A 14,168-nucleotide genomic window follows, 5' to 3' on the forward strand; every position below is an offset into this window, starting at 1 on the left:
GGCAGAGACAGAGAGAAAGGTCTTCCTTCCATGGGTTCACTCCCCAGATGGCCAAAATGGCTGGAGCTGCGCTGATCCGAAGCCAGGAGCCAGGTGCTTCCTCCATTCTCCCATGCAAGTGTAGGGGCCCAAGCACCTGGGCCATCCTCTACTGCTTTCCCAGGCCATAGCAGAGAGCTGGATTGGAAGAGGAGCAGCCGGGACTAGAACTGGCACCCATATGGGATGCTAGTGCTGCAGGCGGAGGATTAACTTACTGAGCCAAGATGCCGGCCCTAAGCTTACAAACAATTTGGTGTTACCTGGAAAAGACGGATGGCTTAACGCCTATTAGTACATTAGCATATATTAATGTGTTCTATTACACAACATATGCCTTTTGGTGAAATGATAATTTAAAGTCTAGTAATGGAGCACAGCTTATCAAGGACTAGCTCAAATGGGACATAAATTCAGAAGGATGAGAAAGTGTACCCGAATCATGAAGGCATGAGCTAAGAGTGACAAGGGCTTATCCTGACAGCCTCCTTAAAAACAGGGTTTACTACAATTTCTCCTAAAATTAGATCACGAATTAAGCAACAGCTATTTAATTAGATCACTAAATAATTAATCAACAGACACATTTCTCTCACTTTATAATTTTGTAGTATAGTCTTTGGAGTAAAATCAAGACCACCTTTCTCTTTTCTAAGACTGCTTAATATTTCAGCACATCCTGCTGCCTGCAAGACATAAGGCAAATGCAGAAAAGAGAAAACCTGAACACGTGGGTTTCTAATGCTAATGCGCCAGGAACTGGCCTTCTTCCATAACTGACAGCTGATTTTCCTCCTGCCTTTACATCCAAGATGGCCTCAGATTGCTGTTACTATGTTTATCTCTGTTCTCTTTCCACAGGTAATTAATTTCTCCTCTCCTCACAAGACAGCTGGTGCGAGCTACCTCACCTAATCTTTAATCAACTTCAGTTTTCTTTCCATACTTGCTCTATGCAGATGAGGGGAAAAAAATGCAAGTTTCTAAGAAAGTTTAAAAGACTAAAGTCCATGAAAGGCCAAATAATGACTCAGCATCATTAACTAACAGCAAAATTGGAGGCATAGTGGGGCTACATACTTCTCTCGAATTCTCCTAATCTTCACTACACAAAGATGAAACAAAGAATGAGTTTTCCCTTTCACACCATGCTCAGATAGTATATACTTTGAATGGTAACTACAATTCAGCTATTGCTAACATGTATGATATTGCTTCAAATTGACAAAGAAAACATACACAGGTTCTTGAAAGAGATGTTTATTGCTAATGAAAAATCACACAATTATATACAGGAGAGAAGAAAGATGTTTCAATATGCATAAAGACTTTAAAATTTTTATTTCTAATTAGCTAGTATTAATACTAGAAAACTTGAAGAAAAAGTACAGTAACATGAATTTATTTGATCCCCACCTTGGATAAAATTTCATTATAAACAATATTAAAAATGGAAGTCTTTCATTATACATGCTCCACAATGAACAAATATTATGGTGTATACACTATGGCTCAAGAATCGTCACATAATTCTGATATATAAATAATCATGTCTGTATTCTGTGATATAACCATTTACCCCTATATATTCTCATAATCTCTAAAAATAAAACAAATAAATGAGAAATTTTTTAAAAGGATAAACAATCATTTAATCTAGACTGTAGCAATAACTGCAATTCAGGGGAGTGGTTTAACCTGTCTCCTATTAACTCACAGAAGTGATGTAATGTTTTACAAAATATGTGAGTCAAGGAAATTTCCAGGCAAATTCTTTATATCATCATTACGTTATGATACCCTCCCATCTCCCTACCTCCAGCCGGGGCCTTTGTGGAAAACACTGGAATCAACTCCAGGATTGTGACCTTCTCATCATTTTTCGGTGTTAATTCACTCTTGGGAAAAGAAAGAGCTAGAATCTTGACTCATTGCAGCTGAACTGTAAATAAGGAAGCACAGCCCCACCCATTTCTACTGGGAATTGTTAGAAACATTAAAAAAATTGACCCATATTTTTCTTGGCTAAAACATCTCAATTTAATAAAGATAAGTTATTCTCCTAAATCAGCTGTTTCCTTATTAAATAAATATGCTGTCTTCTCTTCCCATTGCAAAATGGAAATTCAATTCAGGGACACACAGATGTCAAAATACCCATTGTTGAAAACATGGACATGACCCAAAAATACCAGCTGCCTAAAAATCATGAAATGGAAGGCAAACTTATAAAACAAGCTTGCAAATCTTTAACTAGTTCAGGCATTATATTTAAGTCAAAAAATTTTAGAGTCTACAAAGAATATTTGTGCATTTTCCATCATTTTGTCAGGAGCAATACCAAGGTGGTTCAACTACATTACAATTCACTGTATGGCAAAGAAAAAAAAGGGGGGGGGGTGCTTAGAGATTTAATCTAGGTGACCAGATACTGCAGAATTTAAAATAGAGGCAAGAATTAGAATAAAATCAGAAAAAATTTTCACTTCGTTTATTATGTAAAATAAATGGGACTTTAGGCCACATAAGTGTGAAAAAAATACCCTAAAATACTGCAGTAGTGGAAACAGAACCCTGTTTAGCAAATAAATTCCCCAGAACACATTAAAAAATAATCTTCACAGTACCTTATAAGTAAAAAAAAAAAAAGTTATTTACCACACACTTTAAATACTAACTATGCCTTAACTTTTTCAAATGAAGTGATAGCCTCATTGAATATTATATTGCTAGGTTAGTGAGACTTTTCTAATCTTCAGAACATTTCATTTCTTATGCAGCCTAAATTAATTTAGTACTTTCTAATGAATACATATCATTAAATGACCTTATGGAAAGCTCCTTTTTTTTTTGGATTTCTTTTTTTTTTTTTCTAATTTTATTTAAGTTGTACACACTTCATGTATTTCATATATACAGATTTAGGAACATAGTGATACTTTCCTCCCTTCCATCCATGCTCCAACCCTTTTTCCTCCTCCCTGGGAAATCTCTTTTTAAAAGTTCTGTAGAGATAGTTTCCCTATCATACTGATAGCTCCACTGGCCCTTTATTTGCACATAAGTGGATCTTAACTGCATTCTTCAAGGAGACTCTAATACTGAACTGTGGCCACCTGTTCTTTCCCTGATAGCTTAGGAGTTCCCACTCTTAACATTTCATTTGTATGAAGTAGATATTCATGTAGAGCTAAGTAATTTGCTCTTGCATGAAAAGGTCATGCAAAAGGAAATCAGAGATGGTGACATGTGGCAGAATTTCCAAATTCCTACTTCACTGCTTGGCTCATGGAGAACAATCCTATGCCCCAGCTCATGTGTCTCCTAAGTGTCCCAAATGGAGATCTTCTCTAGACAACCTTTATGTACCTCTAGCCTACATTCAGAAGGTTGCATTCTAGAGTTAATTTGAGACAAAAGGCATTTTTGTCCAACACAAATGAGTTTAGGAAAAAAGTTTAAAATCTTAAACAGAAATCTTTGAAAGTTTTACAAATAAAAGCATGCATTTAGTAGTGACAAACATCATTGACATTTTTCATGCTCTAATGATAATTATCATTACTTTTCCAATGGGCCAGTAGAACATGTTCCTACAGGGGCTTGACTATGCTAAACTTATAGAGAATTCATTATGTGTGTAGGGTATAAAAGGGAATACTGAGATATGAAGCTACCTATACACACACACACACACAAAAATTTTATTCACATGTAGTTTGATGAATGATGCCTAGATGTCTTCGAGGTTTTTCCCTATCTTTAATGTGGCCTGTACCAAGCCCAGACATTTAAATCCTAGGGTCATCATAATGAGTGAAATTGGCAGTCATTAACTTGAGGAAAAAAGTAGTGAACAAAGTATTTTTTTCTTATGGCTAACCTCTAGCTATCCCTGGTTAGATATATCTGGTCAGAAACAAGTCAAAATGTTCAAGATTGCTTTTAGAAACCACAAATACATCTGACATAAATACTTGTGTTAAAAATAACATATTCCATATGCAATTTAATATTAATAGTGATGATTATTTGACTTTTTCTTGGCTCCCTCGAAAGCTACCTACTAAGAAAAAATTAGAAACAAAGAGGAAAACTTTCACTTTCAGTCAAAATGACAGTCACCTCTGTTGCAGTAATCACACCCTCAACTCTTCTCTTCCCAGGTGATCAATACCTGGGGTTAGCCCACAGTGGGTGTAACTCTCACCTGTGCTGCCACATAAACCACACAAAGGATCCATGCAGTCCTCAGTGTGAGCATGGAACCCTCAGCAATGGCCCATCCCAAATAGTCAGGGAGTTCTGATCCGCTGACACCAGGCACACTGATTGCCTACAGACCCAGCTACATCCCACACTCTATCATGCATCCACAGGATTCCCACAGTCACAGGATGCAGAAGATCTGCTCTGTCCTCCTAGCCTGCTCCATCCACAGAGACAGCAGAGATGTTTCCAGAGCCCACTGCCTATGGGTGTTCTGCCTTGGCAGTTTGAGCCCTGGAGCCTGTGATTTGGTGAGATGCTGGGGCACCTCACTGTCCTACTTGGATGCCCAGTCCCCTGTCAATCCTCCCAGCCAGAATCAAAGTCAAGGGGGAATGTGGATTTTTCCCTTTGGTAAAAAACCCCTAATCATTCCCATGTACAAGAGCCACTGCAGCCTCTACTTGTGTCAAAATGTCACCTTCTCCCTGCCAGTTGCCAGTTGCCCTTGTTGGGGAGTGGGAAGAAAGAAATATGCTTTTCTTTCGCTGGATTAGGTGGGTACCCTGCCCCTGATAGGGCTCCAGGCCAGACTCAAAGATAGCATGGTCCATAAGGCTCTCCCTCAGGCAGTATCACCAATGGCATAGTCTACCACAGTATGCTCTCACCTCGCTCTCCAAAGCTGGCATGTCCTCTGGTTCCCAGCTGCAAGATCATGTGTGGTATCTGCACTCGCTGCTGCACGTTGTCACCTTCCACACTGCTCCACAGAGTCCCTCTTCCCTCTGTAGAATTTCCACTCAGCCTTCTCTCCAACTCTCCCCTGGGAATGTACTTCCTCGGCTTTTTTTCTGCCATTTTCCCACCTAAAGCAGTACATCTTTTTCTCTATTCAGCCATCGTGAAATCCTCAGTCTTTTTCTACTCATGCAGTTTTGAATTTCTTTAAACCAGCTTTTGGATTTATATAAATAAAAATGGTCATGCCTGTTACTACATTCTGAAAATTTAAGCTGTAAAAAATTGAGTGCCCCACACTTAAATTTTAATAATTAAGGGAAAAAAACTCTTCTTCCAACAGGGTTTAAAATCCAGATTAATCATATGACATAGGTAGCAAGTGATCTCCATCTTCTCCAGGCTTCTAATCATAGGAGTTGTGGTTAAAGCTCTTCCCTGCCAGGAACGAGAGAGTAACACATTGAAAACACAGAATATAGTGAGATGCATTTTTGTTGTAAAACATTGCCAAGCTATTTTCCTAAAATCACCAATACTTTCTTTTTTCACTTTCTGTGGAGGAAAGCTGTCTTTTTGCTATTCTAAATGTTTTAAAAATCCACTCTGCAAAGACCATATGCAGTGTTGCTATTATTGAATCCTAAGCCAAATTCATTAACTTTTTTTTGACTACCTGGTAGATACAAACCTTGCAACTAAGTGAAGTTGAAAACACTGCACAGATTATGTGCCTAGCATTCTTTCAGTGTTGTCTATGAATGTCCTATTTAAGGTTGTAGAGCCTGGGTGGACTTTCTTTTGTTTCAAAGTATCTTCTTGTTCAAATCTTATTGGATTCATGTACTTTTTGGCATATTTTAATGCCAGAGAGTTCACTGGAAGAAATTGAAGCAGGTAGTCAATCTGCCTGTTCCTAATTAGGTTCTCCTGAGTCCTTTCTTCAAATGTCTTAACTGGGTGAAATACATTTTTAATTCAGGCAAGCAGCTCCAGGGGGCTTCTACAGGGTCTTGGAAAGACAAAAACATCCTCTGTGTTCTTTCTATTAGACAGTACTAAGATGGAACCATGGGTCATCTGCTGGCTGATGAAGGGATGAGTCGGAGTCCTGGCATCATTGCTAAGACAACACTTAACAAGGTTGGCAGCACTGCCTGGGAGCCAACTCAGATATTCAGAGATTTTTTACAGAGATCTCTGCCACACAGAAGGGATTAAATGGCATCCTTCTCAGATTAAATGGCAATTTATCACTCTGTCACAGATATGCCATGAGTGAAGGAGTTGCTTATAGAAAAAGGATTTGGAAAAGAGAAACGAAAATGAATCTTGATGTGAATGGAAGGGGAGAGGGAGTGGGAAAGGGGAGGGTTGCGGATGGGAGGGACGTTATGGGGGGGAAGCCATTGTAATCCATAAGCTGTACTTTGGAAATTTATATTCATTAAATAAAAGTTTAAAAATGTAATAATAAAGTAATAGTGACATAAAAAAAAAGGATTTGGAGCAATGAGATAGGTTACTCAGGGCCATGGATATGTTATCCTGAACCTTTGTCAATTCCTCTTACAAGCTTATATGATTTTTTCTGATTTTTCTTGCTTAAATGCCAGGTGAAGGCCTGCGCCATGGCTCATTTGGCTATCCTCCACCTGCGGCGCCAACACCCCAGCTTCTAGTCCCAGTTGGGGCACCGGGTACTAGTCCCAGTTGCTCCTCTTCCAGTCCAGCTCTCTGCTGAGGCCCAGGAGGGCAGCGGAGGATGGCCCAAGTGCTTTGGCCTTGCACCCACATGGGAGACCAGGAGGAAGCACCTGGCTCCTGGCTTTGGATCGTTGCAGCACCAGCCGTGGTGGCCATTAGGGGAGTGAACCAATGGAAGGAAGACCTTTCTCTTTCTCTCTCTCACTGTCTATAACTCTCTCTCACTGTCTAACTCTGCCTGGCAAAAAAAAAAAAATGCTAAGTGAAGATAGATGCCCAGCTGGCACTCCTACATGAGTAAGCTTCTGTGTGAGGGCAGTCACAGGGGCACCTATCAAACACCAAACTGTAATCCCACCCATTATACTCAACTAATATCTACAATGCTTCCTTTACAAGATAGTTTAGTTTCACATCCTAAGTCTGGTTGCAGATCCTGGGGAACAAAGAAAAAAGTTGCAGACACTTGCCCAAAATATATGCTGAGAAAAGTAACTGGAAAGAGCCAGAATGAAATCACAATAGACTTGATAGAGGCGAGTGATACACTTCAATAAGATATGTGATTCAAAGCATATGAAAATGTCTACAGAGTTAGAAATAAAAGGGTATGTTGAAATATGTGAGGGTTTATGGCTACTCAAATGTTTTTTCAAAGAAATCATCTACAAAAAATATTTTAAAGCATTTGGTCACTTGTGAGATCTATGATAACAAAAAAGGAAATGTGACATACTCCAGGACCTCTAGGCCAAAACAGATAGTGCTTCAGTTTTAAATCTTTGCTACTCACTATCATGATCATCTTAAATAAGTCTCTTCATCTCCCCCAAAGCTTCCTTTCCACAAATAAGAAACACTCAGCTTAAAATAGCAATTATGAGGAATAAATGAAATAATTGAAATGGACATGCATGAACTTTGAAGGACTCAATAGATGTTGGTTATTGCCAAGATCCCTGTCATATGGGCAGAAATTACGTGCTCATGCGAGTGGTGCTACCCTAAAGCAAACTATAAAGACCTTGGGTTGGGGGACTATTTCCAATACTTACATTTGATGCTCTCTTACAAAAGCTGCAAACTCAGGATCATTGGCATACAGTTCCAAAACTCTCATTCTCTCTTGAATTTCCTTTAAAAAGAAAAGGTCACACTTGCATTAAAAAAAAAAAAACTCAACAATCTTTTAAAAAGAGTTCTGAAGTGGGTGTTTGGCGCAGCATTAAAACCACTTGGGATGCCTACATCCCATATCAGAGTGCCTGGGTTACATTCCTGCCTCCACTTATTTTTTAAGATTTATTTATTTATTCAAAAGTCAGAGTTGCAGAGAGAGAATGAAAAACATAGACAGATCTTTCATCCACCGGTTCACTCCCCCAGATGACTGCAATAACTGGCATCACTGGGGTTGAGTCAGTCCAAAGCTGGGTACCATGAGTTTCATCCAGGTTTCCCACATGGGTATCAGGGGCCCAAACACTTGGGCCATCTTCTGTTGCTTTTCCCAGGCAATTAGCAGGGAGTTGGATCAGAAATGGAGCAGCCAGGTCATGAACCAGTGCCCTTAAGGGAGGCTGGCATCTCAGGCAGTGGCTTTACCTGCTACACAACAATGCTGGCCTCTCTGCCTCCACTTATGATCAAGCTTCTGCTAATGTATACCATAGGAGGCAACAGATGATGGCTCAAGTACTTGAGCCCCTGCCACCCACATGGGATACCTAGATGGAATCCCTGGATCCTGACTTCAGCCTGGCCTAGCCTTGGCTGTCAAAAGAGTGAACCAGCTGAACCAGCTCACTCGCTCACTCGCTTGCTCGCTCTCTCTCTCTCTCAAATAAAGTGAAAATAATATTTTAAAAAATTTTTAGAGTTCTAATTATTCTACTTTCAATATAACAGATACTGCTGTGACTAATGGAGACATAGATTTCTAAAGGAGAGAGAGTGGAAAGACTATTTGCTAATAATGGAAAAAGGAGCCACTGGTGGGGAGTAAAGAACATCTCAGAATTGAATAGCATCTGCATAAACATTGCCTGGGAGATATCATGGGGTTAAGTGAATCATAAACATACTTCGTGTCTCTTGAAGTCCAGGTACATGCATACCTACACACACACACACACACACACACACACACACACACCAGCAGTAGCAGTAGCTACAGTGTAGCACCAGAAGTACAAAGTTTCCTACCTCTTGGGAAAGCCCACTGTTTTCATACATCTGCCTGATTTCTTCTCTGCTCAGACCACCAAGAACTTCTCCGCTAGCAGAGCTGTAGAAGGGATGCTGAGGACAGGGTCCCTCATAATGTTCACATTCAGCCATGTGGCCTTCATACACCGGGTTGTACTTCACAGCATTCTCAATGGATGAGAGGCTATCAGGCTGCCTAGTAGAGCCACAGAAAGAAAGATATGATTGATCTTGGTTCTTCTTTGGATGCTTAACTAGTTGGACAAGTAGTTACTTACAAGATTTCCATTGGAGAAGAAAAAGAGGTGAACTGGAAATAAGTGGGAGGAGCCAACTGAGAAAAGTCTATCTCAAAATTACTTATTGGGTGTTATTTTTATCTCATCAACTACATACCAAGTGTCCTATTTTATTGTTTAACTGTGTCCATCTTATTTTCCCACAGTACCTGGCACTTAATAAACACTGGTTGGAAACTATGTCTGCCAGTAGACAGTCTTTCATTAGACAAATACAGCTTCATTTTTTCCAGAGTTATACACACAGAGAAGTGGATAGAAATATAAACATTTGTATTCAGCTCACATCTACAAATATTTACTGAGCATTGATTATGTTCTTAGGACTGTTCCAGATGTTAGAGATGCAAAGAGTTTGTCAAAATCTCTGCCTTAAATAAAAAGGCAGTTTAATGAAAAGTCAGACTCAATTTAAAAAGCAAAACACAATGAGGGATATATATCCTGGATGTCCTAGGAACTCCCTATAGAGGTTCCTCCTTAGCCAAGTCAGAGGGTGAGGGAAGGTAATTAAATCTGAGATAGTAACTCTTATTTTTTTTTTTTATTATTTTTTGACAGGCAGAGTGGACAGTGAGAGAGAGAGACAGAGCGAAAGGTCTTCCTTTTGCCGTTGGTTCACCCTCCAATGGCCGCCGCGGCCAGTGCGCTGCGGCCGGCACACCGCGCTGATCGGATGGCAGGAGCCAGGAGCCAGGTGCTTTTCCTGGTCTCCCATGGGGTGCAGGGCCCAAGCACCTGGGCCATCCTCCACTGCACTCCCTGGCCACAGCAGAGAGCTGGCCTGGAAGAGGGGCAACCGGGACAGAATCCGGCACCCCGACCGGGACTAGAACCCGGTGTGCCGGCGCCGCTAGGCGGAGGATTAGCCTAGTGAGCCGCGGCGCCGGCCCCTGAGATAGTAACTCTTAAGACTAGAAGAACAGAAGTCAAATACAACGAGGGATTATGATGAAAATAGCAATTTGAAGGATCTTGGGATCCCTAATCTAGCAAGCGGACCAGTTTTTCTTTCCCCCACTAATGTTATACTTAACTAAACAGAGAAGGAGGTGTCACTTCTTGTCAGATTGTTATCTAGATTTATAATCAGGTTAACTAATACTGGTATGATCCAAAGAGAACGAACTGTAACCGATCTGGTACTCACACAAAGGAACCTCACCTTTTTCCATTTCATTAGCCCGTCTCCAAACCCTCCCCGATACATGCATTCTGTCCACACTCAAGGATGGCTCCCTCCACTGTGCACTCGGGCTCATACATACTCCTTTTCTTTTCTCATGTTCATTCAGCCAGCTAGAAAGCATCCCATCATACTCCCAGCAAACATCTACTCTTCTGTCCAGCTAAGTATCTTTTTTTTTTTTTTTTTTTGACAGGCAGAGTGGACAGTGAGAGAGAGACAGAGAGAAAGGTCTTCCTTTGCCGTTGGTTCACCCTCCAATGGCCGCCACGACCGGCGCGCTGCAGCCGGCACACCGTGCTGATCCGATGGCAGGAGCCAGGTGCTTCTCTTGCTCTCCCATGGGGTGCAGGGCCCAAGCACTTGGGCCATCCTCCACTGCACTCCCTGGCCACAGCAGAGAGCTGGCCTGGAAGAGGGGCAACCGGGACAGAATCTGGCGCCCCAGCTGGGACTAGAACCTGGTGTGCCGGTGCCGCTAGGCGGAGGATTAGCCTAGTGAGCCGCGGCGCTGGCCCCAGCTAAGTATCACAACCACATTAAAATTTCCAAGACTCCCTCCCCCAGAGAAAACTAATTCAACTCTTATCTGGATTCCTTAGCATCTTATTCATGGTGCTGCCTACGTGTCTTTCCAATTTGACACCTCTATAGGAAAAGGGACCACGCTTCTTGTCTAATATCTGGCATATACTACGTACTAAGTGAATGAGTCAACAGAACACTGTATTCCATCAGAAAACCCTTTTCCCTTTTTCTTCCTTACCTAAAAGGCCTCTCTGTTTCTCCCCTGATATTGTGATCTTGAAAAGTCTTGACAAGGAAGAAGATGATAACAGAAGAGATCAGGAGAAGCCCAACTACGGAGGCAATGGTGATGCCTATGACCAAGGGCTCAGACACAAACTCCTCACAGTGCTCACCTCGGTACCACCAGTTCTGACCAACCCGGCACCTGTAACAGACAACAAATTCAAGATCAGAATCATTCTGATCAAAGTACCAATTTATAGTGGGATTGGGAAAGGTAGAGAACTAAAAACTGACCATGCGTCACTTCCTCAAAGAGTTGAACACACAAGGTAAATGATAAGACTGTACATAATGTCCAGCCCAGACCTGGCTGGCCCTCATGACTGCAAACAACTGATTTAATAGGAACAAAGAAATTATCCTGGTTAGTCTCCTTGTTCATGGATAACAATACAGAAGCCCTGGAAAGAAGGTGACTGGCATTAGAATACACAGTCAGTCAGCAACAAAGCAGGATCTAAAACCCAGGCCTCCAGACTCCTCAGGTTCTTGTCACACCAGAGATCCCAAACACTAAGACCACAGACTTGTGTGCAAATGTCTTCAACTCCCAGAGCAGCAAGAAAATCATTTTGTCTTCTCAAAAAATACTAATTTCTCAGGCACTGAAAGATTGCTTTTCCTCTTCATTTTCTAGCTAAGATTTATATTTATTCATAAAGAAGAGTCTGAATCATTTCCACATATTTCCTCTGTTTTTGAATCTATGCCAGCTTTTCCAACTTGAAACTTGCAAGTTGTCTTCCTGTTTATGCTTCTCCCTCTTATTTTCAGCATTTTTCTTAAAACCATGAAGTTTTTGTTGTGTGCAGTTGGGAGCTTGATTTTGCTGGTTTTTTTGTTTAAGGAGAATGAAGAGGGAAGGATAGTCAGATCAACTTTCTCATTGATTTGGACGTAAACATTGATTCAGATGCACAGAAAAGAAAAGACATTTGTCACCAATTCAGCTGCTTTATTGTCTCTATTTTTGAATATTCAGTAGAATTAAGAAGAGCCCAAAGCCATTAGTGATATAATCGAAGTGGAATAATAAAATTCCTTTTGTTTTTACTTTCGGATATAGTGTAAAGTGTTGATCTTATGCCTAAACCTTATCTAAATACTGGTTGTCTTATCAACACCACTAAAAACCGTAACAAAAAGATCTCCAATTCCTCCAAAGACCCACAGTAAGACATACTTAGACAATTTTGTTTTTACAGTCATCCATCAACATAAAATAACCAACTGAACTATATAATTCAGGCCTATTAAATGACCCAGTCTGCACATGAGAATTAGATTATTCATCCATTATTTAGATATAATCTCTATAATAAAGATTATGATGATTAAATTATAGATGTAGATCCCTTTTGTTCACAGGAAGTATTCTGAAGTCAAAATCCCCAAGTACAACATACCTACAAATGGCCCCATGCCCAGGCATAATGTCACACTTTCCATCATTTAAGCAGAAGTCAGGCTGCAGGTCACAGAGACTCTGACAGGGCAGTTCATCCACACTCAGGTACCCGGGGTAGCATCTGCACTTTGCTTCTCCACTCCAAGGATTGACCAGACACTCAGAATATTCATTGCAGGCCTGAAACTTGCAAGGGTTGGCATCATCACCTAAAATATCAAATGAACCAGAGAAAGATGCAAGCAAAGGAAATATACAGGAATTGGGACACATGAAGACCCTCATTAAAGCACCCCTGTACCCCCTCAAAGTAACATGAGACAACTCCCTTCTTGACCCATTACAGTATCTCACCACCACAATACCACAAATACCTTCTGATTCATCTAAGATAGATAAGCTCTCATGAAAGTTCTCTTGAAGACCCTGAGCCAAATCATAAAATCCTATGGCCTTAGCAAGGCTCTACATATTTTATGTAGGGAGCATATAAAAGCTTGAAAAGCCACATTGTATTTTACACAGTTTTCATATATCATTCAGTTCTACCAAACTTATCCTGCCTCAGTCCACCTCTACTCTGTACACATGGCTGCAAGCCCTACTGCACACTGAGACCATGCATGGTGAAAGAAAGACCAGACAGCTGGTAGGAGCCTCAAGGATGGGTATAGATCCAAACAAGGAGCCTAGGATTGAGGTCAGTGGAAGCAATATTTTTTAAAAAATCATCTCTGTACCTCCACAGGTCATTCCCAACAATATTTTGGCTTCAGCAACCTGAATTTTCATTGATAGTGTGAATAAAAATGACAAATAATTAATTAGAAAAATAACCAGTCAAAAATGATATAAGGAATTGACCATAGATAGGCCTTCCATCCTTCCGTGATTCCACCACATGTTCTTCACTGGTGAATGACAAATGGGCAAATAAATGGTGACATCCATACCCCAAATAGGAAATAAGTGGAAATGGTCCACAAATTCATCTATATGAAAAAAATATATAAAACTTAGCTACAAAATCTAAGGTGAGAAAAAAGATAACATAATCTCTTGACTTACAGAGAAAATAGTATTTTTTAAAGTAATGATTTTCTTCCTGCTCTAGAAATTGAAAACAATTTTACTTCTGGAGTTTAAAGGATCTTTTTTTTCCTTATTCTCTTTTTTTATTTAATAAATGTAAATTTACAAAGTGCAACTTTTGCATTGTTGTGGCTTTTTCCCCCATAACCTCTCTCCTACCTGCAGCCATCCCATCTCTCACTCCCTCTCCCATCCCACTCTTCATCAAGATTGATTTTCAATTATCTTTATATACAGAAGATCAACTTAGCAAATACTAAGCAAAGATTTCAACAGACTGCACCCACACAACCGCACAAGATATAGAGTACCATTCGACTAGTAGTTTTATCATTAATTTTCAAAGTACAACACATTAAGGACAGAGATCCTACATGGGGAGCAGATGCACAATGATTCCCGTTGTTGATTTAACAACTGACACTCTTATTTATGATGTCAGTAATCACCCAAGGCTCTTGCCATG

The 14,168-nt window shown here is 40.4% G+C and overlaps 1 protein-coding gene across 2 annotated transcripts in view; it reads right to left on the minus strand.

Annotated features, from left to right (window-relative positions):
• Positions 1-1,279: 1,279 nt before the first annotated feature.
• IMPG2 (interphotoreceptor matrix proteoglycan 2) overlaps positions 1,280-14,168 on the minus strand; it is a 91,461-nt gene continuing 78,572 nt past the window's right edge. For both annotated transcript variants that reach the window (XM_070072009.1, XM_070072010.1), the window contains exons 15-19: positions 12,609-12,819; positions 11,156-11,344; positions 8,902-9,100; positions 7,752-7,831; positions 1,280-5,427 (exon numbers count right to left, since the gene is read on the minus strand). In XM_070072009.1, the coding sequence (XP_069928110.1) occupies positions 5,415-5,427; positions 7,752-7,831; positions 8,902-9,100; positions 11,156-11,344; positions 12,609-12,819 (692 nt within the window). In that variant the 3' untranslated portion in view covers positions 1,280-5,414. The remainder of the gene's footprint in view (positions 5,428-7,751; positions 7,832-8,901; positions 9,101-11,155; positions 11,345-12,608; positions 12,820-14,168) is intronic.

Source organism: Oryctolagus cuniculus, chromosome 4 (genome assembly GCF_964237555.1).
Source record: "Oryctolagus cuniculus chromosome 4, mOryCun1.1, whole genome shotgun sequence".
Taxonomy (NCBI): domain Eukaryota; kingdom Metazoa; phylum Chordata; class Mammalia; order Lagomorpha; family Leporidae; genus Oryctolagus; species Oryctolagus cuniculus.